This window comes from Thunnus thynnus, chromosome 16 (assembly GCF_963924715.1).
Source record: "Thunnus thynnus chromosome 16, fThuThy2.1, whole genome shotgun sequence".
NCBI lineage: Eukaryota > Metazoa > Chordata > Actinopteri > Scombriformes > Scombridae > Thunnus > Thunnus thynnus.
The window spans coordinates 16,872,390-16,900,389 of NC_089532.1; the positions used below are offsets into that span (position 1 = coordinate 16,872,390).

Here is a 28,000-nt window from a genome sequence, read left to right on the forward strand (position 1 = left end):
CTGCATGAGTGGAGCATGAAGCTGAGACATTAACAAATTACAACTTGAGCTACAAGCTTCAATTTATAGAGAAAAAAATAGGCTAAATTAAAATATGTGCAAACCTTTGACCAAATCTACAATTTGCACTTGTTGTGGCAAAAAATAGCTCCAAAAAACAGAGCATGTATTAAGGCTACTTTTTGTCCAAGAATAGTGCAAATTATTTTAATCACATTTTGCTAATAAAAAGCAATATTTATCAAATATTAAATGTACCAGAAAAGTCACGCAGGTTGCATGTCGTGATATTCTACATGCTTATACCCAGTAAAAATAAATACATTTCCATTTGTAACTCTTTTAAAAACCTGCAAAAAAAAAATCTTGCTATAAATAAATGTTTTTCTTCACAAGAGAGGACCCGCTGCACTGAAAGTAGTGCTTAATTGTCTTCCATTATGAAACCTCACAAAGCTAGACCACTGGCTACTAAAATACCAAGGTTAATCTTGATTAAATGTCTTTCCAGGGTACAAAAAGCATATTTTACATAAAACATCCTTCAAGGGGATTGAAGCATGATGTTGAAAAAAATATATATATAAAATATTGCTGATGGCAAGGCCAAGCATCCCAACTCTCAAATGAAAGGTATCAAGGTAGAAGGTATAAAAGGTAGAAAAAACCATTACAAATCAACATACCACTAAAACGGCTTCATCTGCCTCCCCATTATCTTTCTCCCCAATTCAAGTCACACCTTAGCAAGCCAAAGCTGCAACTTTAATCTTTCCTTAAAGCACATTTTAGGATTTTCAGTGCATATACAATATACTTTAACATTTTCTGCTTTTGTGCCCAGCATTCATTGATAAAAGAGAAGTTTGTAAGAAGCAGTCTAATAGGCTAAGTGCTGTTGTAAAAGGTCAAATTAGACTAATAGTATTCTCAATGTGTAGGTTTCCTGTCAGATAAAAACATACTGTGAAGGTGAATTTTTAATATAAGAGTTAATTCAAACAGATTCTTACAGATGACTTTAAGCTTTATGTATCATTGTCAAATCACAACATTTATTAGAGAGCAAAGACGTGCAATTAATTCAGCCGTATAAATGCTTCTGCACAACCAGCTGTATCAAGGCTTCCCTCTCTTCTTCCCTCTTCTGAGCAAGGAAATCCTCCTGCAGGCTGAATGGCCCTCGCCAGCGACTTTTGTTCTCTCACACTTACCCCACACACTCCAAACGTAACATCCTTCTGCAGAGAGAGAGAGAGAAAAAAACTATATTTCCTCCCACACCTGTTGATGAATTGTGTTTGTGTATAAGGCTCAGACGGGCCAATAACACGTGTCTTTGTATAACTGAGGCACGGACCCAAAATAGTAGTTTCCTCACATGGGTGGTGGTGAATGGGGAAGCCTTTCACAAAAAAACAGCACAAAACTTGTGGTCAAATTAGAGTAATCGTCATTGACAAACAGAAAATAATTCCCAGTTTGGGCTGGAAAAAGTCATAAGATGCCATAATGACTGCGGCTGCTGCAGTGGGGGAAAAAGGCCTATTTGTGCTTTGTGGCTGGTGGCTGAATGGTGATGAATTTCTTGCCAACCCAGGCTGCCCCCCATGAACCCATGCAGCTTTATTATACCAAAAATACAGAGGAGCAATATAGGAAGTCCTATGGTGTCAGTCCACTTTCCTGAGGTTTCACCTACCTCTTAAATGTACTTTTTAGTTTTCTTCCCAGAGCCATTGTGTGTGTTTACATGTAAAAACTACATTTTGATGATAATAATCTGATTAAATGCTGATGTAAAAAAGATTCAAAGTAGCATTGTGGTTAATATCTACTTACTGTTTTGTAATGTTGCACTTTTTGTTTGTTTGTTGTGTCTTCTTTTAAAAATCCAGAAAACTGGATGCAATATGCATTTAAACATTTATAAAAATCAAACATTGTGAGTTATCCTCATCTTCTGTTTCAGCTGTCACTGCCTCAAGCTTTCAGAAGTGCAACCAGGTTTGGAACAATCATTTCTGCTCAGATTTAGCTCATCCCAGTGACATGTGAGGGTGTGTTGGGTTAAACTGGATTCTTTTTAGCTACAGCATACATTATAATTTAAAATCACACAGACGACAAACTCCTGATGAGTGTTCTCCCTCTTCTTTGTAAGACATGACACAAAAAAATGAGATTTTTCCCATAGCAGTGGGTGTACAATAAGCACAAAATACAATCATGTACAGCATAAAGAAAAAGTTAAAGGAACTTGTGAAACTTTGAAATTAAACTGTAACGTGGAGCTTCTTCTTGAGCCTTAAAGCATTCAGTTCAAAAGAAAAATTCTTTCTATTATATTGAACTTTAATATCTTTGTGTTATGAGGATATAACATGTAGGCGAGGAAGAGAAAGTGCAGGTAAATTAAGATCAGTTGTGCAAACGCTCTCTCCACAACATTGTTGCAAATTCCAATAACATGGAAGAGTCCTTACAAGGCTGAAATGTTTAACAGTGGGAAACTAACCACGCAGTGACCTTAGTATTCAGAAAAATCTGCTGATATACAGCATGTGCTGAAAGAAAACTATACAGACTGAAATAATTGTGGGAAATTTAACAATTTAACCATTGGAAAGCACTGAAAAAAGCACTGGAAATACTATTTGTGCTCTTTGGTGTGAAAATAAATGACACATTTTTCAATATAAGATCCACAAATTGTGATTTCAACAAAGGTTTTTTTTAACCAAAACCTCAAAAAGAAGAAATAATTTCCAGAAAAAAGCCAAAACTTGACTAAATGGGTGTATTTCTTATTTGACAAAGACGGGTAAATGCCACACTATATGTGTTTTAAAGGCTGTGGGAATACATAGTTTATACAGAAAATGACATAGTGTGAAGTCTACGAGTATAAAAATCAAAATAAAAAGAATCAATTAGAGAACAGTTTAGCCCAGCGATATGCAGCAGTTGACATTTAGCGTCACATATTATTCACTTATGTGTACACAATGAAGTCATACATCCATTCAGAAAACTGAAGCTTCATTGGCAGGCTGCTCAGTTCCCAACCTTCTCCATTCTTGTATTCTGCGTAATTTGGTGTAAGCAAATTGCAGTGTGTTACATGAGAACCAGTGTGTTTGTTAGAGGTAGGAAGAGCGACATCATGGAGGATAATGGCAGAGACAAAGCGAGCGGAGGCACTTAGCCTCTTAGATGTCACTTAAAGGATGGGAGGTCACCTCGTCTTAATTCGCTGCTGACCTAAAGCACACAGCTACGATGGCTGACAATGTCTTTCACATAACACAACATACAATAGAGTGACAGCTGCGTTCAAGGTTTTATTCGTTGACATAAATTTCAATGTTATGGCACTCAGATATTCCCGACAATCCCTTGGGTTACAAGCATGTCTTACAGATATACAATACAGTACAGTTCAGTGTTCACTTTTGGACTTGTAAGTGCTGATGGGCAGGCTGAGCTGGTTAAATACTCTGTGGTCAACTACCTGCTGCCTGCTCAGTTTGGGGAGATTCAGCCTTAGAATGAGCAAATCAGCTTAGCACCATTGTTTACCACAAACTATTCACACAGAGTCTTGTGTTGAGGTCAGTTGTCAGCTGAGGAACACGACCCACTTGATTCCTTTTGAGTCGAACACAGTGGCTGCAGGATGGATGGAAGGCATTGAAAAACTACACTGAAAGCCTTGCTTACAGCACATTAACATATTACAAAAGCCATATCCTGATTTTAAATACACGTGGAGATTGAATACACTGTCAGGGAGGAAACATAATGATTTTCTAACAGTAAACCATGGAGAAGCACATCACATATTACTGTAAGAACTGCATTTACTGGCTTAGTTTATTGGGAAATTGGATTCAGTGTTACTGGTGTATGACGTAAAAGGATGGAAATTTGATAAAAAACAAAAAGGTAACACCTTGGTAGCCAGATATCCAGACTAAATATTTGTAGGTATCTCTGATCTATTCTGCCTGTTCTTGTACTACATCATATCTTATCAGTTCTTGAGCATTGCAGAAACAAAGTATCTTGTGAAGAATAAATAAAATAAGCAGGATTTAGCAGGAAAGGTTCAAACTGATGAGTCTCCCATTAACTGCAAGTAGAGAAACTCCAAGAGTGAAAGTGATTTTTAGGGCCATGAATGTTAGTTAGAAGAAAGAACTCCAAAATAAAATCCCCTATGCACCCTCATACACTGACATAAGTTGGATATTTATCTCATTTGTGGAGATTTTTAATGACTTCACTCAACTTCTGCCTACAAACTAATTATGTCCAGAATATGGAATAAAACAAATGCAGCTTGAATCCTCTCATGGGGCAAACGTTTCACTGCAGGTGTCATATCCTTAATTCTAGCTGGCCATGATGATGCTGTCCTCTATAGTTTCCTTTTGGTTGTGGTGAATTTCACAGGTTTGTACTGCTGCGCTGAGAATCAGCCTGTATCTGCGCCTACGGCCTCTACACGTCCTCTCTTATCTCTGTACCGCCTCTAACCCACAATCTTTAATAGCTCTAATGTCTACTTTGCAGGAAATGTTAGTAGGTGCAAAAATGAAAGTGACGTCTTACCTGAATTCATCAATGATGCATTACTACTGATGCAACTACTGGCCGGACTCAAAACAAATGACAGTTTCTTTATACTGTTAACGGAAATAAACTATTTGAAGTCAGGGCATCTTCAAAACTATGTTATGTGAATCCTTTCTCTGCAATATTTTGCCACTCTATTGGCATGATCAGAGAAAATAAACTACATGATAGCAAAAACGTTGATTTCCTATCATTGTAGAGACTTTTCTATAGTATTTAAATTAGTATTTAAGCCACTGTTTGAATGATGTTATGCAATGTCAAAAAGAGATGTTAATTTTAAAATGGGTAAAAATGATGGAGATCAAATGTTGAAGGACTAGTTGGGAATATCATATGTGCACATGGATGAGAACCACATTCAGTAAAAGATGAAGTGAGAGTGTAAACTTCATTACAGTGATGGACATAATGTGGAAACAAATGCTTGCTGTACATCGTCTGATTAGTTCTTGTTTTAGCTGAAACCACGGAAGAAGAGGATGTCTGGGTCCTGGGGAGGAGAAGAGCAGGATGGAGATGAAGTGAAGTGTTATAGAAACAGATGAAGTCAAGTGACGGCATGCGGGAGGATGCTGCATGCTGATAGATTTCAGACAGCATGCAGCAGAGATGAAAAAGACCAACGTCTTGTGACGTGATATTAAAAAAAAAAAACAATAATAAGTTAAATGGAGACTACATGACAGACGGTCGTGAACATTTCCATCTCAGCACAGCCTCGTGACAGACAAGAGAACATGCTGGAAACGAGAAAAGGCTACACAGGTACAAAAGAAAAACAATTTGCTATCAGTCACATCAATACATTTTCACAGTAAAGGACAATAGTTGGTCTTAGACAAACAGAGTAATGAAGAAAATTGCTGGTATGGATTGACAGAAGACAGCAACGAAGCTACTGAACAAATACTGTACGCCTTTAGCAGTGCCTCCAGAAAATAACACCTAAGAAAACCTTATAGATTACTGGGTAGTTAACCAAATGTCTTCCTGACTAAAATTGAATTTCATCTAATTTCTACCCATCTTCAGACTAAATTCTGCTGGGTTTTGTTACGACCTCAATGGTCATTTTTGAGGCTGTGGTTTGTGGTCTTACCCCATCATTTGAAAACTGCTCTTTATTGCTAATGCAGTTATTCTGTTGGTCATACATCACAGTGTATGTTGAGACTCCCACCCTTGATAAATTACATTATTTTTGTAGTTTTTGCTAATGATGAACCAACAATTAAAATGGAGCTACACAAGCAACACATATCAAGATGAATTCCAATCAACAGCTTTTTGTCAGATATTTTATTTATTTATATTTATGGTATTTTGGGGCATTTTTTGCCTTAAATTGATAGTGGACATTTCAACAAACCCCTCTAGCCTCACCCCTTACAAATCAAGGCAAAACTATTGAGCAAGTTTCTTCTAATAAACACTTAGGTTTCATCTTTGATTAATCTTTCTGTTTTAAGCTCCATATTCGGCAACTTATAAGAAAGCTGAAGAGTTTATTTTTGCTAAAATTTAGCTAAAGAGAGGCTTATTCCAGCTATTTTCCTTCCTGTGCTTGACTACGGGGGTGTGCTGTATATATGCATGCAGTACCCACATTATCTGGATACTGTACATCATGCAGCTGTAAGATTCATTACAAATAGTAAGGCTGATTGTTCCTCGTCCACCCGGGTAAGCTGGTCCTCTTTAACCTCCCGTAGATTAAAGCACTGGATTAAATTCATCTATAAAGTCATTCTGGGGTTACAGCCACCTTATTTATGTAAGTACATTGAACAAAAATGAATTATGTAAAAGACTTTTGTGTATGCTGCACCTTCTGCCTGGAACCTTTGGATACAAAATTGCAAAACGCGGTTCCACTTCGGGATTTGATTCTTGAACTGGTTGTTGATGATTTTAAGGGTGTTTTACAACCTAATATGTTAAATTTCATTGAGTCACTGCTTTAGATGGTTGTTTTCATTCATTTATTGTATCTACATAGCTACTGAGTTGTTTTAGGGAATCTTACATTGTCTTCAGGATGCAAGATTTTATATGAATGTATGAAAATTCCATTCATGATTTACATGGCAATGTTTTTCACTATTGTGACGTAATGTGATGACATATTTTGTGTCACTTGTTTTCTGTTGTTTGTCTGTACTCATCGTTGCTGTAGCCTATCTCGGCCAGGACCCTGTTGAAAGAGAAATTTTCAATCTAAATGAGGTTTTCCTGGTTAAACATAAAGGTCAGGCAACAAGCTTAGAGAGAAGGGGAATGATAACGAACTTCTCCAGTTGGATTCGAACCGGGGACGTTGCAATCACAGTGTACGCACCAGTTTCACCACACGTATGATAATCACCATGTTTTACTCAGTTTTCACAGCAATGTAAACAAAACAGGCAGAGAGAATTTGATGCATCGCTTAACAAAACCATTATGAGAAAACCACCGAAGGACTATCATATTGTATTGAAAGGGGGTTTCAGTTATTTTGTCCATCCCCTGTAGCTGTGACACACAACTATCAGCCACTTGGGGACGGGAGTTATTCTGAGAGAGGGTTTTTTTTTCCCCCGCTCAACACAATGAAATATGGATAAGAGTGGTGGGGATAGTGGTCAGCTGTCAACAAATTCCACAGCTTCCCGCCACCACTGATCAATCAGTCCGGTATATGAACCACAACAGCGTTGACCCGCTGGCTAGACCTGACATTAATCCTAAATCTTCCAGTCAGTGCGGAGGAATGACAGGACACAATGTGGTGGTGGGAGTGAACGCTGATACGGACTCTAACAAGGAAAGGTGCTGATGCTAATGAGTAGATCTGTGGCTCTTTAACGAGCCTGCGTCGTTTGATGTCCTAATTTACAATGAGCTGTGTCTCAGGGGTGCGGGATAATGAGCTGGCCCGGGATTCCCAGGGCAGCAGCTTGTGTAACCCACCTCATGCAGGGGACACTCACTCCCACCGAGTGTAAGTGAGAGACAGAGAGAGAGAAAGAGAGGGAGAGAGAGAGAGAGGAAGGACATATTGGATGTCTGTAGGAGAGAAGAGGGCGTGAGGGAGGAGGGTGCGGTGGTGGGTACATGTCATCTCTGCCTGATATGCTTGTTTGTACACACCAATCATTGAATCGCTGCAACCAAGTGAGAAAAGCTTGTGTTCTCTGTGACAAACTGACCTCGGGCAACAAGAACACTCAGAAAGAGGAAATGGAGAAGGAAAGCATGGAGGGTGGGAGGGAGAAGTATAAGCTGTAGAGCGCAAGTGTTACAGTTGAGCCTGAGCTCGTGTGTGAGCCACGTCTTCGGCCATGAAACGCATTCATGTCCAGAAGCCTCTCAAAGACTCCCTTTTTCCATTGCTTTCCTGCGCTCAACTCAATCAAAATTTCCCCTCCTCTTTTACTGGGTAACCCTGGAAAATATGGCTCCTACAGCACTCCAAAGCAAATTAGCAAATGTGGAGCTCAGTGACCTCAGTGTGGAGACCATCCACAAGAGTATGCGGCGTGCCCTACCACCCCCACCTCTTACTGCTGCTGCTGCGTCTGCATGGCTGCATTAGTCAAGCTCAAATGGGTTTTTTCCGCCATGAGAAGCAGAGCATGACATGCGCTAAACAATGGCAGGCAGATGACGAGCCAGCTCCATTTGATGATGGCCTCTGCTGACAACGTGGCAACGTGATTCATTAGGGGTGCACAGGTGGCCTGGGATCTAATGAGTCACATTTTGTGCGGTTCTAATGTGCAAATGGCTCAAAGGGGGGGATGTACGATCTTAAAAGCAAGCTTCTTTTGGACAGTTATGATTTTTTTTTTCCAAGTTAGTGGTGGCGTGTTAGATTTTTTTCAGTATATCTAAATTTAATACAATGCAAGACAACAGAACAGCAACAAAGGGCAGGGCATATTTAATCCTAAGCATCATTTTAATGCAACTAAATGCTATTAAATAAACAGACACTGGCTATTTCTATCAATTAACTTACAGAGATCTGTTTGTCAGAGTGAGAATGCCCCTGCTGGTGTTTCTAATCAGTCTCACCCATAAACACTGCCCCCCTCTGGCTAGCTGGCAGCCTGATGAGGATTTTTGTTTTTGCGTCAGTCATTAATTGAGTAAAAAGAGAAAGACTGTGGCCACAGGAGGGGGGGATTTTGTTCCACATCCAATAACGGATGCTCACTAGATGATAAAAAGAAAAAGTTTGCAAAATAAACACTCAGATGTACATTTTTGAAGTTGCAAAAGTGTCCTCAAATGTTCAAACTAACCTGCATCTTAAATCTAACCTCATCTCAGTATCTTCGAATACTGAACATGCTTCAGAAATAGCTTGTTTTAGCATGCTAGTCAATTCATCACAGGAGCCACAACAATCCAAATTGTACCTGATCTATTAACTGCTCGCCACTGAGCACCGTTTGAACGTTTGACCTTCTAACAAAGCTCATGACATTATGTTGACATTTAAACTAATCCCTCCCACGGTTCTTAATCCCAGTGGCCGTGGACTGCCCTGACCCATCCTCTGAGCTCAAGCCCCCTTGCATGCACTCGCCACACACTGACAGTAAAAGGCAGGGAGAGAAACACCACTCTGATAGCTGGACAAGTCAAGTTCAGAGAGCTCATGGGGTTCCGAGACATGCAGGCGATGAAAGGGCTGGTTAATTATCAAACACAAACTCAAGTATTAAAGCACACATCAAGATGAGGAGAGCCTCAGTCTGTGGCTCTCATGTATCACCACTACATTCAGGTCACAGAGCCAAGAATCTGATTTTCTGAAAAAATAAATAGGGAAGAACCGGGTCGAAAGTAACACAGCGATTTCTTCTGAGCCCATACTAGTCTGAAATGTATAACTGTCAGCAGGTGGAAAACTTACCAGAACTGTGAAAAATTGCATGGATACGTCAAACTTTCACAGAGTTTTACCTGAAAAGCTGTTTTCGATCACGGTAGGTAAATTCACTCAAGTGGTACATTTTCTTTGAATGACAAGTTGTGTTTATTGTTTCATGTGTCACAGTTATGATCATTTGACAGATTATTTGGTACTTTAACACATCCTGAAGTTTGCCATGTCAGAGTTTTTAAGTATAGAAGCAAGTCAGGTTTAATTGTCAGGAGTCATTGTCGGGTCGATTGTAACAGCTGTTTCTTTCGCCATCTATTGTAATGAGTGTTTATTTCACTATAATTATAATATATATTTAACTGTAAATCACTAAATATGACTTGAAGCATGAATTTAAAGAAATGCAATGTGTTAATGGGCTGATCTACATAGGTCGGCAAATGCACATCATTGATTGTCAGGCCCAATGTTCTAAAAATGAAATTTAATATTTTTTTATTAAGATAAAGGACACAATATGTTTACAATTACATATTAACAAGGACATTGTTGGACATTTTAACTAAATTCAAGAATACTATAAACCAGAGTTTTTCAAAGTAGGAGGTGGGTCCAAACAGTTTCAGGGGAGGCTCAGTGAATGGAGGTTTTTCCCACTTTCCCAGAGTCAGAAACTAATAAATGCTTTCAGTCAGACCTTTTTTTTTATGTATTTGGTGTAGTCTGAAGTCATGTCAAACAGCAATATCAGGCTATCTTGGCTCAACTGTTGAGTGTCTGAGTGTCTATGGGATCAAATAAGATGGAGGGAGGGGGTTGTATTACTTTTGACCCACCAGTGTGTTACTTTTGCCCCGACTGACAGGGTCCAAAGTAACAATGTGAAACTTCCATTCAAAGTCAAATTATACCAACATCTTTCCACATTTGTATATGTATAAGTGTATAAGTGAGTTGTTGATCAAAACGAAAATTAGTTTCTGTCTGTAACATTATCTTTTATAATGGCGTTGAAAGTCTGAAAAGTGTTACTTTTGTCCTGGTTCTCCCTTACGCTGAGATCTTTGAAAACAGCTCTTACCACTGTTACAAAGATATTTGCAGAATCCTCAATGACTCTTTTACCATCTGTATGAGAAAATGTTTCATCTGCTGCACGATAAAAAAAAGATACTTATCCTGCTTCTCTTCTCATCCCAGCTGCTGAAAATAACAATGTCCTTGCTCTTTTTGTAAAATACATGTGAAACAGTAACACATTATTTTGTATTAAGTATAGAATTTTGGAAAGAAACATAAAAATACACCAATAAAAATGATCATAGCAACTTTTAATGTTGATTCACATGGTATAAATTGGGCAAGGACATTGTCATTTCCAGCTGTTTGGATTACGAAAAGGAGGCGGAAATTTTTTGAAGAGGTTAAAAACATTTTTTTTTATCATGCAGCAGTTAACAGCACAACAGTAAGTGTTGTTACATGAACTTCAGTGTTATTATTTTTTGTAAAATTGGATGCTTAGCCGCACTGTAATGGTAAGACATGAGAGGCACAAACTGGGTCTAACATGAGGACTGCCAGAGAGTGATTTACAGGACACATAAACACTAATATGTCAAACTACTCCACAGTCCAGAGGGAAATACAATCACTGCTATTTCTGCAGCTTCTTTGTAGCCTCTTCTTTGCCAGGATATAAGAAGAATTATGAACAATGTGTGTCAAGAGTTGCCTGTGCCTCTGTATGTTCATGTGGCACATACAGATATGATTCAGCCCACCTGTTATTACCAGCAAGCATGTTTGGGTTTAATATCTTCTATTATTCATCCTTGACATTGTTATATAATCCATCTTTCTGTAAAACTGTTGTTATAACCGTCAAGTTTTTTTTCCCTTTACAATGATAAAAGTTTCACTTGTGCTACAGGCTCAAACAGATTAAAAAAAAGTGATGAAATGAGAGGTACAAGATGACAACCCATTTATTTAGTAATACATTCTGCAAACTAGAAATTTTATTCAAACTTCAAAGGCTAAAAAAATGAAAGAAAGGAGGGAAAGAAGGGGAGAAAATTTAAGGAGCAGAGAGAGAAATGCATCAATTCACAAGCAAGGAATGCAATTTGTTCAATCGACAACACAAATAGTACAATTTAGTTCAGGGAACAAAGCTTTTTTCAACATTTTCTTTTTTTTTTTCTGCCATTCCTTTGGAGCTAGAACATAATACAAAATATACAGTTATTGAACTTTGTAAAATAACTCACAGAGGCCTCTGAGAAGCATTTGAATCAACATTGACAATACTTATCTACAGCACTCTAAAGCTATTCTTGAATGTAATCATAAATATAGCAGACATGAATGTATGTATGCACATTTTTGAATGCTTACGAGGTTACCATGTTAAAACACTTGCATTTGTTAAAAGTATGACATCATCTGCAGTGAAAAATTAAATAAGCTTTTCAAGACTGAGATTCAAAAAACGGTATCATGGGGGGGGAGGGGGGAGGGGGGAAATAGCATACAAACCAGTGATGGTTGAAAAGTTGTACCTTGTGACAACCAGGACAGAGTCACTTTGTTGATAGTGTAAGTACCCTAACATGGAGACAGTTTTTAAATCTATAAAGAGCGTAATGTCAGCAGCATTACTCTTCCTCATAGTGTTTTGTTGAACAAGTACTTCAGGGGGCAACATGAGATTGGGTAAGGCAAATCGGTGAGCTTATTTATGAGCTGAAAAAAGGTCAGCAAAGTGAGGCTCAGGTCGCAGGGGGCAAATAAACCACCGCTGCTAAGGGTCACACAGTAAACGCCACAACCGAGGTACATCAATATGTACAAGAGGGCGCAAGCAATTAAAATCTCTTCAACTTCTGCCAGGTAGTCCTCCGTACAAGAATATACAGGATGCATTCCAGGCAACCAAACATAACTCTGTAAATAGCTTTAAACTCTTTTTTTTTTTCCTCTACAATAACATTTTCTGAGAAAAGCTGATTATACAGATGATCAGTGCATATGACTATTGTCATGTAGTCACACCTATTTTCTCACACATCTCACATTTCTAAAACCCTGAATTCTTGATACAATTCTAGATCTTTTTTTTTTTAAGCTAAGTGAGCATCACACAAGTGGACAAGTTGGTGAAGTTACACAGGTGAGGCGTTTGAGGGCGTTTTGAGGGGGCATCAGCTTATACAACAAGGCCAATAGTGTTTCCTAGATGCTAAAAGAAGTCGTCATTCGCAGTAGCCACTTAAATCGTTACTTGTTTTTTTTAACATTATTACAATTCAGTCAAATACTATACATGAGCACAGGCTTATCCCACTCAATAGTGTGTTCAAATCCTAAGTTCTAGGGGGGAAAACCACAAGAAAAACTGCTCTCATTAGTCTGCACACATGAACTGCTTTCTGAACAGTTTGGATCTACAGAACACAAGACAAAAACACTTCCTATAAATGTTATGAGGTATTTTAGTTTCATGAAAAATTAAAACAAGGAGAAAGGATGTTGGGATCTTTTTTTTGTTTGTTTGTTCTTTTTTTTTTTGTTGGGGCGGTGGGAGTAAAAGGGATGCGTTTGAAACTTCACTGAAACAAAACACCCTTACAAATCACAGCCAAGCCACTGTAAATATCTGCTAACATTCCAACTACAGCAATTTTGAATATTTAAAAAAGTTTATTTCTACATTTATGTTCATTCTGTGGAATGAGTTGTTAACCAGCATCGTCTAAGGGTCACATCCTAAAAAGTAGAATTTGAGGGGCAAGTGCAGGACAGTCCATGGGGGGTGTGGGGGATATAAAGATTAGGTGATGGCCCCAAGTGGCAAAGAAATATGTTTGTTCCTTATTGAGCTTGAAAAAAAAAAAAAAGCATGAAAGGTTGCTTTCAGAGTCATCAAAACAAGCAGCTGGTTGCTGAAAACTAGTTGATAAGAGAGACATTTAGTGCACTGGCTTAAAAAATACAAGCAATGCAGCGCAAAATAATAAAACAGCTTCCAGATGCACTATAAACTGCTTATCTAAATTCACACAAACTAATACGTTTTCTCCAATCTTCTGTTATCAAACAATGAATGAGTTTTCCTTTTACATGATATAAGTACAGTCAGTATATAAGTACTGTGGTAGAAATACAAAATTGTTTTCCAACACTGAAGTGTGGCGGTTTTGTCTTTTTCTTTATTTCTGGAAAAAGGAAAATTCAGTGAAACTAAGCAAACAAACACACAAAAATAAATTTTCCCTATTTCACGGACATGTTTTGCTTTAGTGAGCCACCACTTTAACAGGGAATCTGATTTATTACAACTGTGCTGCTATTTACGTTTTTAGGAGAGATGACACTGTCTGCTTAAAAGGTACCAGATGGAGTTTCCACTTTAAACTCAGAATTTAATTTACATGCAACATATCTTTCCAAAATGATTTTTTATGCCTTTAAGGCTTAACAAACATGTTCACTGCCATTCCACGTCTCATGAAACCTGCACCTTTTACATTAGCTTGCAGTCTTATCGTCTTTTTTTCTTTTTGGTGCATTGGCAAATTGCCGCAACCATTTGTATACACATTACTGCCCCCTGCAGTCAGAAGCGCACATCACGTCACCCATGTTCGTGTCCTGTACGTTCATTCTTGCTAGTAAAGCAAGGACCCGCTCATCAAGAAATTTCTCAACAGCACCACTGGTGGTCAAAAACTCCACAGAGTACCTTTAAAGTTAACATGACTCTCTAACATCTTTACACTTTAACATCTACCTGGTTACAGCTAGGTTCTCTTTTATATTAATAGTTCTTTTCATATAGGCTTTGCACTTACAAAATCTGGGTGGTCTTTGGCCTTTTTGCCACTAAAGCATATTAGAAAGCAGCTCATTTAGGATTCTAGTCAAAGTTAAAATCTATGTTCTGTTTAACATTTCATAATTTGCTACCCACCACAAACCCAAATGTGGTGAAATAGTTAGGATTGTCATTTTGATAGATGAAGAATTACATTTTTAGTACATTATTACCATCATGTTCTATAAATGAAGCTTTCACAAAGTGTAGATCAGAGACACCAAAGTGATAGAACAGGGAAACCATTTCCAAAGTATTCAGCTAACCATCCCGAGACAAACCAGAATCACATTCTGTCCATGGCAAAAAGCTAACTCAAGCGACATGATTTATTCCTTGAGAGTTTAAGTCAAAAATATATACATACATAAATTTCCAACAATGCAATTTTAGACAAAAAAAGGCAGAAAATAAATCTGAAATAAAACCATTTCTCTTCAAGAAATATATCTACTGTGTGTGGTAAATACAGATTTAGTCAGTGACTATTCATCTTTTCAGAGGGTAAAATTTGCTGAAAATCAACTCGCGAATCAATAGCAGCAAACTGTATTGTGCTCTGGCTTGTGGTGCCGTGGAGGGGGGGAAGGTTTTTGAGCAGAGCAAACCGAATGGGAATAAAAAGATGCTATACAACCATGAGAACTCATTGAAGTAAGCGGATTTGTTCTTAGTTTGAATGTCCAAATAAAGACTATGTAAAAAAAAAAAAGAAGAAGCCTTTTTTTTTTAGAGTCAATAGTTTATCATCAGACTATTAATGGGTGATTTTCTCTAAAATAGTCAGTGCTTAAGCTGTTTACATCAGTCAAATTACCAGATAATGTTAAAGATAGAAGCTAAAATAGTATCTGTACCACACACAAACTGAATCTCATGAAAAAAAAAAAAAAAAACTTGGCATAGGCTGTCATAAAGCTGAAACAAGTGATCATAAATCATATGGCACCCACAGTGGGCACTGCTAACAATGAATGTTTTAGAAACTGAAATTAAAATATGACACAATAGATGTGTAAGCTAGTTGAGACCTGACTAGCTGCAAACCATTGTACACTGTGGGTAAATTGAACTACTTTTGTCATCTCAGGTTACAGTATAGTTCTGGCTTGAAGTTGTTCAAATAGCGTAACAGCATGTAAACTCTGTTATCCAAAGCTTTTGGAATAAGAAGTAGTGAAAACCTGTGTCGGGTCGATATGAAACACCAGCTGAGAAGGGCAGACAATGGGGTAAGCGCATTGGGATAGCAATTCCCTTAAACTCCAGCCTGGTCTGTTGTCTGAACCACCTTAGCAAAAAATTTTAAATTAAGAGTTGCACATATAGATCTGCCTTTAAACTAACACACGTGCGCACACACATACACACAAGCACCCACGCACGCTTGCAAGTATCTATCTGACAAACGTGTTAAACAGGGGTCTTTTTCATCAGATGCCTCGAAGAAATGAAAAGGAAAAAAAAGAGATTTTTTTTCACTTCACACGTCCAAAATGACTGAAAAACACTTTGCAATTATTATTTGAGCATGTACAGAAAACCACTTACAAAAATAAAATACAATAAAAAAAGCACAGGGAAAAAATAATTAGGATTTAAATGGTTTGATATAGAGAGCTTACTGTGCTGTCAACTATACAATTTACCCGTTTCTTAAAGGAGCATAGACTAACTGGAAAAAAAAACAAACCCTAAAGTAAAGTAAAAGCGCAGAGACATTGTGCCTGGAGGACAAGCAGTAATATTCACTGAATAGACATTTGTTAGAATTCCAGAAGAGCAGGAAAAGGCAGATAGTGCATAAAAGGTTCTCTTTTTCATTTCTTTCATTTTTTAACTTAAAATCAAGCTGCATTAAATACAGGCTGTTTGTACAGGACAATTGCACTTCACAAAAACAGAAATATACAAACACACATAAGGAAATGTGAATCAAATTAATTACAGCAAAAAATCTTACTACTTAAGCTGATTATTTAACAAAAAAAAAAAAAAAAAAGAAAACCTTGTGGACTCACTTGTTATGGATTACTTTAGAGGAGAGTATTAAGGTGGGTGAACAAAAAGGGGAGACAAGACGGTGGGGATCCTGAACTCCAGAGTGGACTTGGTGCTGCACTATTCCAGGTTTGTGTGCATGCAACTCCTCTTCCTCCTCCTCCTTCTCCTCCTCCTCCCATGAAATTCCCTTCTTAGAAACCAAAAGCTCAGAGTGACGGAGAGACAGACTGCTGAGCTGAGCTGCTGTGGGTCTTGAGAGGATGGTGGTTTGTAAACTCTATGCTGTGTTAGTGGTAGGAGGTTGTGTTACCACATGTCGTCTGTGGACGCAGAGTCCTTGATAAGAGAGGAGAGGAGGGAGAAACCCTTCAGACTCTGGCTCTAAATCCATGAGATCTCTATCAATAGCTGGACAGGTTTAAGTATTTATGATAAAAAACTGACAGATGATGTAATCATCCAGGAGTTGATAGAGATAGTTGAGTATCAACAACACTTTTTTCCCACCAACATTTTTGATGCTATTATAAATATTTCTACAAACAGACGATCTGGAGATGAAGAAACATAATATTCAATCAAATGTGCCTTCGTTGAAGATACAAGATACCTATTTTATATCATGGCCACAGAAAATACTCTTTACTGATTGGCTGGCAGGAGTTGACACACCTCAAACATTACTCTGATAAATAAAGGAGGCCTTGTCATGCATTGTCACATAAAAAAACAACTTGTTTCTTAAGTTTCTAGCCTTAAAATTCTTATTAAGTCTCTTAAAAATAGAATCATTGAAGTTACTGGTGCATTTTGACCTTGTTATTTGTTTCAAATATAAAGCAAACTAACAGAAAATGATTTTTCAATTTTAACAAACCGAACCATCAAGTTCAAAGTGTAATAAGTGCGGTACCCTCTCAACCAGACAGCAAATCAGAAATACAGAATCTACAGATTATGAGTCAACCAATATCTATAAATAGTGATAATAGAGTGGATACATTTTGATATGTTTTAACAGATATTAGACAGCAGTAGAGCACGATCTCACAAGAATATGAATGTTCAGAGCATACGCTTTAAAATCCACAGATTATTCATTTATCATACGATAAATATTTGGTTAAGTATTTGATTCGGGTTTGTAAAACAGGTGATTTCTGCCATATGACAAACATCTAAATTCTTTAGATGGCTGATGAGGCATTGACTCTTTTTTAGAAGTTATTATTTATGTTGAGTAATGTTTACATCATATTTAAACAAATGTTCAACTGATTGATATCCTCACTACACAGAAACCCTAAACAATTTTTAGGTATGACACTGTAGTTATCAGGGATTGGGTCCAAGACCATACAAACTCATCCATCAAACAGGAGATGGTCTACGGCCAAGAGAAACAGACACTGCTGGAATTTATTAACATCTCATTTAGACCGACACAGCAACGCACATCACACCTGCGTTGGTGGTCTATCTGAAACTGTCAACTGTCCTCCTTTGGTGACCTAGCGTTGCTACCATAAATGGAAATGAATTCAATGACACCCACATTTAAATACCGTTTAACCGGCTCACCGAAAAAAGAAAGAAAGCAAAGAGAGAGAGAGAGGTAAACAGAATGGGCGAAACAGAGAGAGGGAGCATGTATATGAACAGAAAGAGGTGAAAGTGAAATTTAACTTGTATTTGGTAATAAATGTAATTCAGTGTCATTCTGAAATGTATGGGACTACAAAGCAGACTGGAGTCTCTCTAACGGTGAGAAGAAGGTTGACAGCTGACTTAAATTAATGTGCTGAATGCGGGTCAAAACGGCGTTGAGCAGACTCACCCTATACGCGCCTGCTGTGTGAGAGCGGTATTATATGTACTAGTGATTGATTGGGCTCAGGATACAATCGGTTCAGTAAAGCAGAATCTAAGACACATGACAGCATTATGGTCATATGATTCAAAACCAAATACAGATGAAAGTAAAAATGTGCAAACTGAAAGACGGTCATGAAATACATGCGTGACAAGAGATACCAATCAATCGATAAAGCATACTAGGAGCTTCTTACAACAAAGAAAATGTAGCAAATGCTCCTTTTCTATTTGAGGTTTTTCTCTATTTAAGGTTTAGGGTTGTTTTACGTCCGTAAGAAAGCGGCAACGTGTGGAAAGCCTGTTATTGATGGTGTAATTTTCCACACGTAGTGGCTATTACAAAAGAACTTTGTTACAAATTTAATTGTGACAGCGCTGTAATAAACAACACGTTTCTGTATTAACTTGTTTGATTGACTCACGTTTAGTTCAGGCTTATGTTCTGCAGATTACGTTTTGTGGGTCAAGTTTAGTGGCACAACACAGACAATGTCAACCTCTTAAAGCACCATTTAGCACTAATGTAATGACCTTAAATATAAATATGACATTGATGGGTTGGAACAGTAAATATCAAATTAGTCTACAAGATTTACTTTGTACAATAATTATTCTAAAAGCTAAAGGATATAATCGCAATGACTACCATCATTTTCATGACTGGAGTAACATCTTATTTCGACACTATCTGCAAGATACACCACTGACTATCATATTTACTGTATGCTGTAACTTAACTTGGCTACAATGAGTGAGTTGTCTGCAATCAGTTAGGTTGCAGGTAGCCAAACTAGCTTCAGAAGCTTTCAAATTCAGAATGTCAGTTTTAGTAAAGGGCTAAAAATGATGCAAACAAATAGGTAACATGTCTGTTTGTCCTGCCTGCATCCTGACTATTTCCCAATTTCCTTTTTTTTTTTTTACTTTTACCTTTAAAAATGTCAGTATTTACTTATTTACAGAATTTTTTACAAAACAAAAATTTCCCTACAAAAATTGACGCAGTTTATTTTTTTCCTGCCAAAGTAAGATGTATTGTTAATTACTGTAATTATATTATTTACTATCTACATACTTTTTTGATTGAATGATTGACTTTGAAAAGAAGGGAGGAACGCCTCCGAGGTGACATACTGTAAAAGCAGTAATGGATATCTCAAACTAGGTTTCTCACACTGTTTAAAAATCCTGTTGCTGCCGTTTAGAAAAATTAGCTTCTGTTCTATTACTTCCTCTTCTTTGTTGTGGACCACAACTTTGAAAAAAGAAACAGCTGAACCCAAGGATATAGTCCTGGCAGTTGTTTGTAAGTGTGATTGTTTCTGTTGCAGGCAATGTCATTACTCTCTAAGAGATAATGCAAAATACCTACCGCAGAGTCTCCGAGGTAAGTCAAAGATCACACACAAAGCGACAGAAAATTTATTCAGCTGGGCTAACCTGTAAGCACCTACCACAGTATGCAGTCATTGTATTCTTGACTGTCTCACAATCCTTTTTTATAGAGATGATGTGCTTTTTTCAATCTTTTTTGTTTGTGCCAGAATATATAGAACAAATTATGCGATAAATTACACTGCCTTTATGACATATCTAACCCCCTTGACCTTTTCTGTATTTTGTGGTTAGAGCAGTATGGGCTATTAGAATTTCTTGCCACAGATCAAGATGTGTGTCTTCTTAACAGCTCAAATAGTGTAGTGAATGTCTTTTATACTCAGCCAGACATTACCTATTAATGTGAAGGTCTCATCTAAGGAACTAAGAAACAAACTTAGCTGAATGGATCCATCCAGGAAAGGATACAAGACAACTTCTACTATGTTAAAATTCTACAAAGCCCAGCAGGCTCCATTACTAAAACAAAAAAATTAAGACTTCATAAAGGTGCTTGTTTATCCAAACTGAGCAACGAGGTGAGTCAGACAGGTACGGACCTCTCAGAGAAATAGATCAGAGCTGTGATGATGTCACTAGAGAAACTTGGGGGTAAAAATTACAAAAAAAGTAAACAAAACAAACGGTTGCATGATAGCAACTGTTTGAAAATTAGGCTTGTGAAGACTGAGAGCACAAGAGATCCTGTAGTCTGATAAAAAGACCACTAAACTCTTCAGCCATAATGCTACATGTTGTTGCACATGGTGCTTACAGAATCATTCTGTACAATTGTTTTGATGCAGCAGCTACTGGAATACTTGTAACAGCTGAAGGTAAAATTCAATGCTAATACAGTGCACTAGAGGTGTAACAATACAGTCACCTCACAATTAGATACCATACATAAGATTTTAACAAAAGAATGAATAAAAAAAACAGGTTTAATGTTCATCTAACTTTCTTTAAGGTACAATTAAGAGTAGCTAAGCAGTTTTTTTTATTATCTCCATGATGCATATCACATATTTAACCGTGGAATACTGTGCAACAGTATATTGTTAAGCCCGTCCTTATGAATACAGCCAAATCAACACTGGACTAGCTTCAGAACATGAATGTTTTAGTCTTTCAGTGGGAAAACCGGAGCCTAAATTTGAATTTCATTAAAAATTATTGTAATCATTTGAAGAAAACTGTTCCCATCCTATTTGAACAAGCTTGAGTAAGTCTGCAAACAAGTAGACAATATTCAGATGTATCAAAGAAGACCTGAAGCTACCAAAAGTGGTTCAAAATAGTTCTTGCTCAAAAAAGGTTGAATACAGTAATGAATACTGTATAAGATTTCTATTAGTCACTCTGAATTAATTTGCAAACATTTCTAAGAACTTAATTTCACATTCTCCATGGAAAGCTTTGTGTAAACTGGTGGCATAAAAGAATCTCTATTTTGCCCATTTGTATCCAGGCTGCACCACACAATACAAAGAAAGTCAAGAGGCTTCACAGCTTTCTGAGGGCATCCTAATTTTTGAGATAACTCAATGCGTGAAAATATTTTAAAAAGTCCATCTTTATACAAGCACGAAATACTGAAGCAAAGTGCCAATTTTCACTATCAAGGACAAGATAACGTGCAGAATTAAAAGTAGCTGGCCTAGTGAGCTTATCTGATTAAAATTTAAAAGCTGAATATCTAAGTGAACAAAGCACCAGCTTTGTGGTCTGTTTGTGTATAATTGAATGATGAGCAACGTTCCTTTTAAACCGGTATGTGAGAGAATGCAGGTTTCTATTCCATCCATACAAACAACTGACAATTTCACTTATTAGCTCTTTGATTTAAAGGCAGAATGAGTAGGATTTGTCAGTTGCGGTTTGTAAACATAACATTCAAAGTTGGCCCCTCCTACCCGGCTCAACGACATCAGAAGCACTACACCAAAGTGCTATGTTGCTACGTTTTTATAGTGTCCTGCCCTCTAACCCTTTGCGCTGTTATTGGCTCAGGGCCACACACTCACTGCCAAAAGATTGACACCCAGAAACTTCCTGAACATAGCAAAATAAGAAAATACATGCAGGGGGTAGAGTCTCTGCAGATACAGACACCGCCACACACTTCTAGTGGGTCATAAGTGATGATTGAGAGGGATTTTAGAAAATCCTATTCATTCTGCCTTTAAGGAGCATTAATTATTAACCTATGTTGTATGAGACTGAGCCTTTTGGCACAGGATCTGCATCACAATTGTGTTTGTCAAAATTAAAGAAAGTTATGCGACTGAACTTTTATTAGGAGTATTAAAGGTGAACAATTGGATCATTTTCTGCGGTTGACGGTCATAGAGAAAAACTATAGTAGTACATCAATTTTGGGCAGAAGGCAAAGGAACATCTCGATTGAGACACTAGCTCATCACAGAGTCAGTTTGTAACTTTTACTTGGCAACAAGCCTACTTGCTTGTTCTTTCTTGTTTAATACTAATAACATGCGTAAAATTGGTTAAAATTTGCTGGTCACACGTCAAAAAGCATGCATACTCCAAACAAGGGACTCCTTCAGGGAGTTACACATATGGGACGACAAGCTGGAATACTTACTGTGTCATCACTTCGGTAGGGGTTGAGTTTGTTGTACACCGCTTCAATAACACTTCGTCTAGGGGGGGATACAGAAATATGATTAGTTTTCACAAACATTTACAAAAAAGTGAAAAAAGACAGTGATTAAACTGACAGACAGAGTAACTTGTCATTAATGGTGTAAATCATTTTACTACAAAAGTCACTCACTTGCTGGCCAGTTCTCCACCAGGAGGGAGGTTAGGGATGCTCTCAGATGCTAACGTCCGCATTACATGGACCAAATCCGGGACACCTTCATCCCCCTGCTTTTTGATGATCTCTGTTGGAAAACAAAATAAGATTCTTTTGGATTCATTTACAAGAACACACAGGCAGAGATTTTATAAATATATATTTACAGTAGCAGTCAAAAGTTTGAACACACCTACTCATTCAAAGGTTTTTCTTTATTTTTACTAGTTTCTACATTGTAGAACAATACTGAAGACATCAAAACTATCAAATAACACATATGGAATCATGTAGTTAACAAAAAAGTGTTAAACCAAATGTGTTTCATATTTTAGATTCCTCAAAGTAGCCAATGTTTGCCTTGATGACATCTTTGCACACTATTGGCAATATCTTAACCAGCTTCACGAGGTCGTCACTTGGACTGGTTTTCAATTAACAGGTTTAACAGGCCTTCTTAATGTGTTTGAGTTGTGTTATGCCGAGGAAGTGTTGGTGTGCAGCAAACAGCCTTATTTGACTACTGTAGTGATCAATATTACGGCAAGACTCAACTAAGTAAGTCCATCATTTCTTGAGACATGAAGGTCAGTCAATCCTGCTCTCATGAGGACTTCCCCAGGAAAGGAAGACCAAGAGTTACCTCTGCTGCAGAGGATATGTTCATTAGAGTTACCAGCCTCAGAAATCGCCAATTACCAGCACTTCAGATGAGAGCCCACATCAATGCTTCCCAGAGTTCAAGTAGCACACACACATCTCAACATCAACTGTTTGGAGGAGATTGCGTGAATCAGGCCTTCATGGGCGACTTGCTACAAAGAAACCACTACTGAGGCAGACCAATAATATGAAGAGCATTGCTTGGGCCAAGACACACAAGAAATGGACATTAGACCAGTGGAAATCTGTACTTTGGTCTGATGACTCCTAATTTGAGATTTTTGGTTCCAACTGCTGTGTCTTTGTGAGATGCAGAGAAGGTGAACGGATGGTATCTGCATGTGCGGTTCCCACTGTGAAGCATCGAGAAAGTGTGATGGCATGGGGGGCTTTGATGGTGCCACTGTTATTCAGAAATCAAGGCACACTTAACCAACAGAGCTACCACAGCATTCAGCAGCAACACGCCATCCCACCCGGTTTGCGCTTAGTAGGACCTTCATTTGTTTTTCAACAGGACAATGACCCAAAACACACCTCCAGGTTGCGTAAGAGCTATCTGACCAAGGAAAGTGATGGAGTGTTGCATCAGATGACCTGGCCTCCACAATCACCTAATCTAAACCCAAATGAGATAGTTTGGGATGAGTTGGGCCGCAGAGTGAAGGAAAAGCAGCAAACAAATGCTCAGCATATATGGGAACTCCTTCAAGACTGAAAAACCATTCCAAGTGACAACCTCATGAAGCTGGTTGAGATATTACAAAGAGTGTGCAAAGCTACCATCAAGGCAAACAATGGCTACTTTGAGAAATCTACAATATGAAACATATTTTGGTTGGTTTAACACTTTTTTATTTACTACATAATTCCATATGTGTTATTTTTTATAGTTATTTTTTATGATAGTAAAAAATAAAAAAAAACCTTGAACGACTAGGTGTGCCCAAACCTTTGATCGGTACTGTAATTTATATGTGCAACTGAAAAGCAATGATAGACTGTTATGACACTTAATGCATAATCCCACTGTGCTGTGTATCTTGTGTGTGCAACAATGTGCTGAGGTAGAGATTTATTATTGTTTTTTGTTAATATTGTATCGATTTCAATATTATCATACTTGACATTCTCCTTCATTGATTAATACTTATGAGAGTGGCAGTAAGATAGTAATCCTGTATAATACATGCACACCCATAATTAAATACTGCTACCTTTAATACATAATTCAAAATGTTATGTTTCCTATGCTTACTGAATGTATGTAATGTAACACTCTTAGGGAGTTTTAATGGTCATTGAGGCTGCCTTTGGCCACCTACAGTACCTACTGTAGAAAAATATTAACCAGAAAAGGGTTTTATAGACGAGTGCTTCTTGCCAGTTGTCAAGTCAGCATAAAACAACAGTTGTTAAAGTTTAATACTCAGATGAAACCTTCCTCACTTTTGACTTGCATTCTTTCAAAAAGGGCTGTCACCATGGATTGTTACAGTTATTCACTGGTTTGAGTTTTTTTTTGCTCAAAACATATTTAATTGATGGTTATACATTTTAAACTTTTGACTCTTAAGCTTTATGAAAGTCTACTAAGTGAAATTTTCCGGTCAAAAAAAGTTGTTCAGTGTGGGGGGGTTTCTATCTTCTTCTAAGAATTAAAATTTCCCTCAAAATAATAGGACTTCAACTTACAGCACTAACAGAAATCTACCTTAAATTATCCATATACAGGTCTATTAAAGATAAACCTGAGATGTTGTATGTGATCTGAATAAAATACATTAGACAATTACAAGACCCTACATTTAGCTATTATCAAGCAGATAACAATAACATTAGTGTTTGCCTATTTCATATTTTGTTCTTCCTGACCACAGTACATGCTCTCAGAGTGCAGTTGTTTTGCTTTGATTCACTTATGGTCTAACAGACGGGTTTGTGATTGTCTGCCTGGCTCTACACACAGCTGTGGTATATAAACATTAGCAAACTTAATGCTCCACCCCATCAACCTAGATGTTATTAAGTCCTACATTATTTAAAACTTGGAAAACATGGATTTTACACACTGGAAAAGGAAAATATCATAGCCAAAAGGAAAAGGATCAGGAAATCAAAGACTGAATATGTAAAAATATAATTTTCTAGTTTCCCCCCTACCTTCTACTCTGGCCTCCAGATATTTATCCAGCTCAGCCTCCCGTTTCACCGCTTCTGGAGACACCTTTGGGGCCCCAGGAAAGCAGATTAACACAACACTCATATTGTCCCGGCTTCCCTGTGGAAAAATAAAGAACAAACACAGAGGTTATGAAAATCAACCATAATACCAAAACAGACAAGTGTGAAATAAAATCTCACTGTAGACTTTGTGGACATGCCATACCTTGTACAAGCAGGTGTCAACAATTTCATTGCTGACTCTTTCAAGATCATCCGTCACCTCTAGCCTTGACCTGACAAAGTCACACAGTTCTTCATTGGCCATGACATCCCAGATGCCATCACAAGCTAGAATAATGAATTCATCTTCCCCCTCGGATCTCTCTATTGCATAAACTTCAGGCTCAGGAGAGACAAGCTGCTCTGTTGGGCCTTTTCCATGCACACACTTGTAGTCGAAGTCTCCCAGAGCTCGAGACACAGCTAGGGACCCATTAACTCGCTGGATCATGACTGAGCCACCGGCATTCTGGATCCTTTCCTTCTCCAGAGGGTTGCTGGGTTTGTGATCTTGTGTGAAGAAGTGGACAGCTCCGCCCCGGCTGATGAGTCCTCGTGAGTCGCCACAGTTAATAAAGTAGACATGGCTTGGTGAAATCATCACTCCCACTGCAGTGGAGCCGCTGCGGTCCACGCCGTGCTTCTTCTCAGAGATGGTTCGCATGTGTTCATCAATCTGCAGGAATCCTGTGCGGATCCCTTTCTTCACGCTATCCACAGAGGGGTCCTCCTGCAGAGCACTCTGGAAGTCTGAGTTGCTGGTGATGTGCTCCAGCAGGTGCTCACAGCAGTATTTGGCCACCTGAGAGCCAGCGTGCCCATCATAAACAGCAAAGAACGACCAGAGATCGAGACCATGAGGCAAACCAATTACTGCTGTGTGTGCATCTTCCATCTCTACCCGCCAACCCTGCATACTGCTCAGCCCATACCTCAGGTGATTACCCTCACCAAGGGAATTGTATTTTTCCATCTTTGGTTTGTCCAGAAATGCCCCCATTGTGTCCCTCTTAAAACCTACAAAACAAATGAAAAGAAAGACATCTATATTCAAGACATGGTAGAAATTTTTCTGTTTTAAAATACACCCAACAATTAAAGAACTTTGTGACAATTTACAGTGTCTAGTTATTTTTCACAGGCATGTTGGAGAAAATCAGAATAATCTTCCCAAAAATATACATACTGTACGTCTAATGTTAAACAGGGGCACACATTTTTCTATATGAATTGGGTTAAGGCCAACAGCACGTCTTCCATCCATTCGTGTCAAAAGATTAGCATCAGCAAAGAGTTCAGGCTGCCTGCTCAAGTCTAAAAATAGTAGACCTGTGTCCACATTTCGGCTACATATTAGGAGCACTGCTGGTGTGGATCAAATTGAAACGCCCTTTTAACCACCGGCTGATCAAGTTTAATATTTAAAGTAATGACACGAATTATTATTATATTATATTTTGAATTCATCATTGGGCTCATCTCTCTGACCTTCGCAATGCAGAGCACTTCAACATACCAGCAAGTCGGGTTAGAAAATGAGTTAAATCTTTCGTTACATGCATGCAGAGCTAACGTTACCAGTTACTCGATAACCAGCCACAATTACAAGAGACTTGACAAATCAAACAGTAGCTAATGCTAACGTTGTGGTAAGTTAACGTTAAAGCTCATTTACATCATACAACCGTTAAGTAAAGGGATCTTTTTGCAGCTGGATTAACGGGAAGGAAAGTTAGCTCTGTAGCAAGTTTAGCCCACAACCCAAATAAACAAACAGCCTTGCCTAGTTGCGGGCCTTGACCCTTGTCCCTCGCAGCTAACTTTGACAGGCCTCCCTCTCACGTTGAGGCAAGCAGAGCCCTCGGCCTTGCTAACATACCGTCGCTGAATGCTAACGCGGCTAGGCTAAGCCAACTGCCCAACGTCCCTCAACAGTTAGTGGCTCGAGAATAAACATTTTATGACTTACCAAATATCCGAAATACCAGTTGACAGCAACAGAAGCTGCGACAGTGACTGGCCGCAGTTCACACCAGGGAGGGTCACTTACACCGACGGAAAGTAGGGGAGTTTGCGGCGGATCAGCTAAGGCTAGCTTGGCCAGTTAGCTAGCAACGAGCAATCGTCACTCAATGCTCATATAAATCGTGTCAGTGCGGAGGTCCCTCTTGGCGTACGCCCCTGATGCATTACATTATCTCAGCTGGCGACCTAAAGTATATTCTAACAGATTTTCTTAGAGATTTGTGTGGCCGAGACAGGGGGGAGGGGAAGGGGGGGCTGAAACGTCCGTCCCAGCCTCTCCACTTGACAGCTTGACAGCTTGCTAGCTAACGTTAGCCGCTGAGGAGCGCAGGACCCGGATGTTGCAGGTTGCGTACTCGAAAATATGACATCATCCCACAAGAGTTTTGTTTTTTCTCCAATGAAGGTTGTTTGGGTTTTTTCAATTTTATTAACAGCAAAGTAATGTCACAAGACAAACAACAGTACAGAGTATTGGGGGGCAGTACTATATATATATATATATATATATATATATATATATATATATATATATATATATATATATATACACACACACACACACACACACACACACACACACATATATATATATATATATATG

General features: G+C 38.2%; 1 protein-coding gene across 3 annotated transcripts; it reads right to left on the bottom strand.

The window, feature by feature from the left end:
- Positions 1 to 1,064: 1,064 nt before the first annotated feature.
- On the bottom strand, positions 1,065 to 27,729 carry ppm1aa (protein phosphatase, Mg2+/Mn2+ dependent, 1Aa). Of its 3 annotated transcripts, none has more exons than XM_067614983.1 (6): positions 27,341 to 27,729; positions 25,535 to 26,388; positions 25,309 to 25,426; positions 22,459 to 22,570; positions 22,267 to 22,324; positions 1,065 to 1,241 (listed from the first exon to the last, which is right to left on the bottom strand). In XM_067614983.1, exons 2-6 carry the CDS (start codon positions 26,369 to 26,371, stop codon positions 1,080 to 1,082), a joined length of 1,287 nt encoding a protein of 428 aa, XP_067471084.1. In that variant the 5' UTR covers positions 26,372 to 26,388; positions 27,341 to 27,729; the 3' UTR covers positions 1,065 to 1,079. The 3 variants fall into 3 exon arrangements, with proteins under 3 accessions (XP_067471084.1, XP_067471085.1, XP_067471086.1); XM_067614984.1 differs by lacking the exon at positions 1,065 to 1,241 and adding an exon at positions 3,332 to 5,134 and having other exon boundaries at positions 27,341 to 27,727; XM_067614985.1 differs by lacking the exon at positions 1,065 to 1,241 and adding an exon at positions 11,494 to 16,742 and having other exon boundaries at positions 27,341 to 27,727.
- Positions 27,730 to 28,000: the final 271 nt, after the last annotated feature.

What these genes read in the sequence shown, in the direction of transcription:
- ppm1aa (XM_067614983.1), bottom strand. Translation starts at nt 26,371, where the DNA reads ATGGGGGCATTTCTGGACAAACCAAAGATGGAAAAATACAATTCCCTT. An exon ending in TTGACACCTGCTTGTACAAG is followed by an intron (nt 25,427 to 25,534) that starts GTATGGCATGTC and finishes ATTTTTCCACAG; the next exon opens with GGAAGCCGGGACAATATGAG. An exon ending in CCTACCGAAGTGATGACACA is followed by an intron (nt 1,242 to 22,266) that starts GTAAGTATTCCA and finishes CTCTCTCTGCAG; the next exon opens with AAGGATGTTACGTTTGGAGT.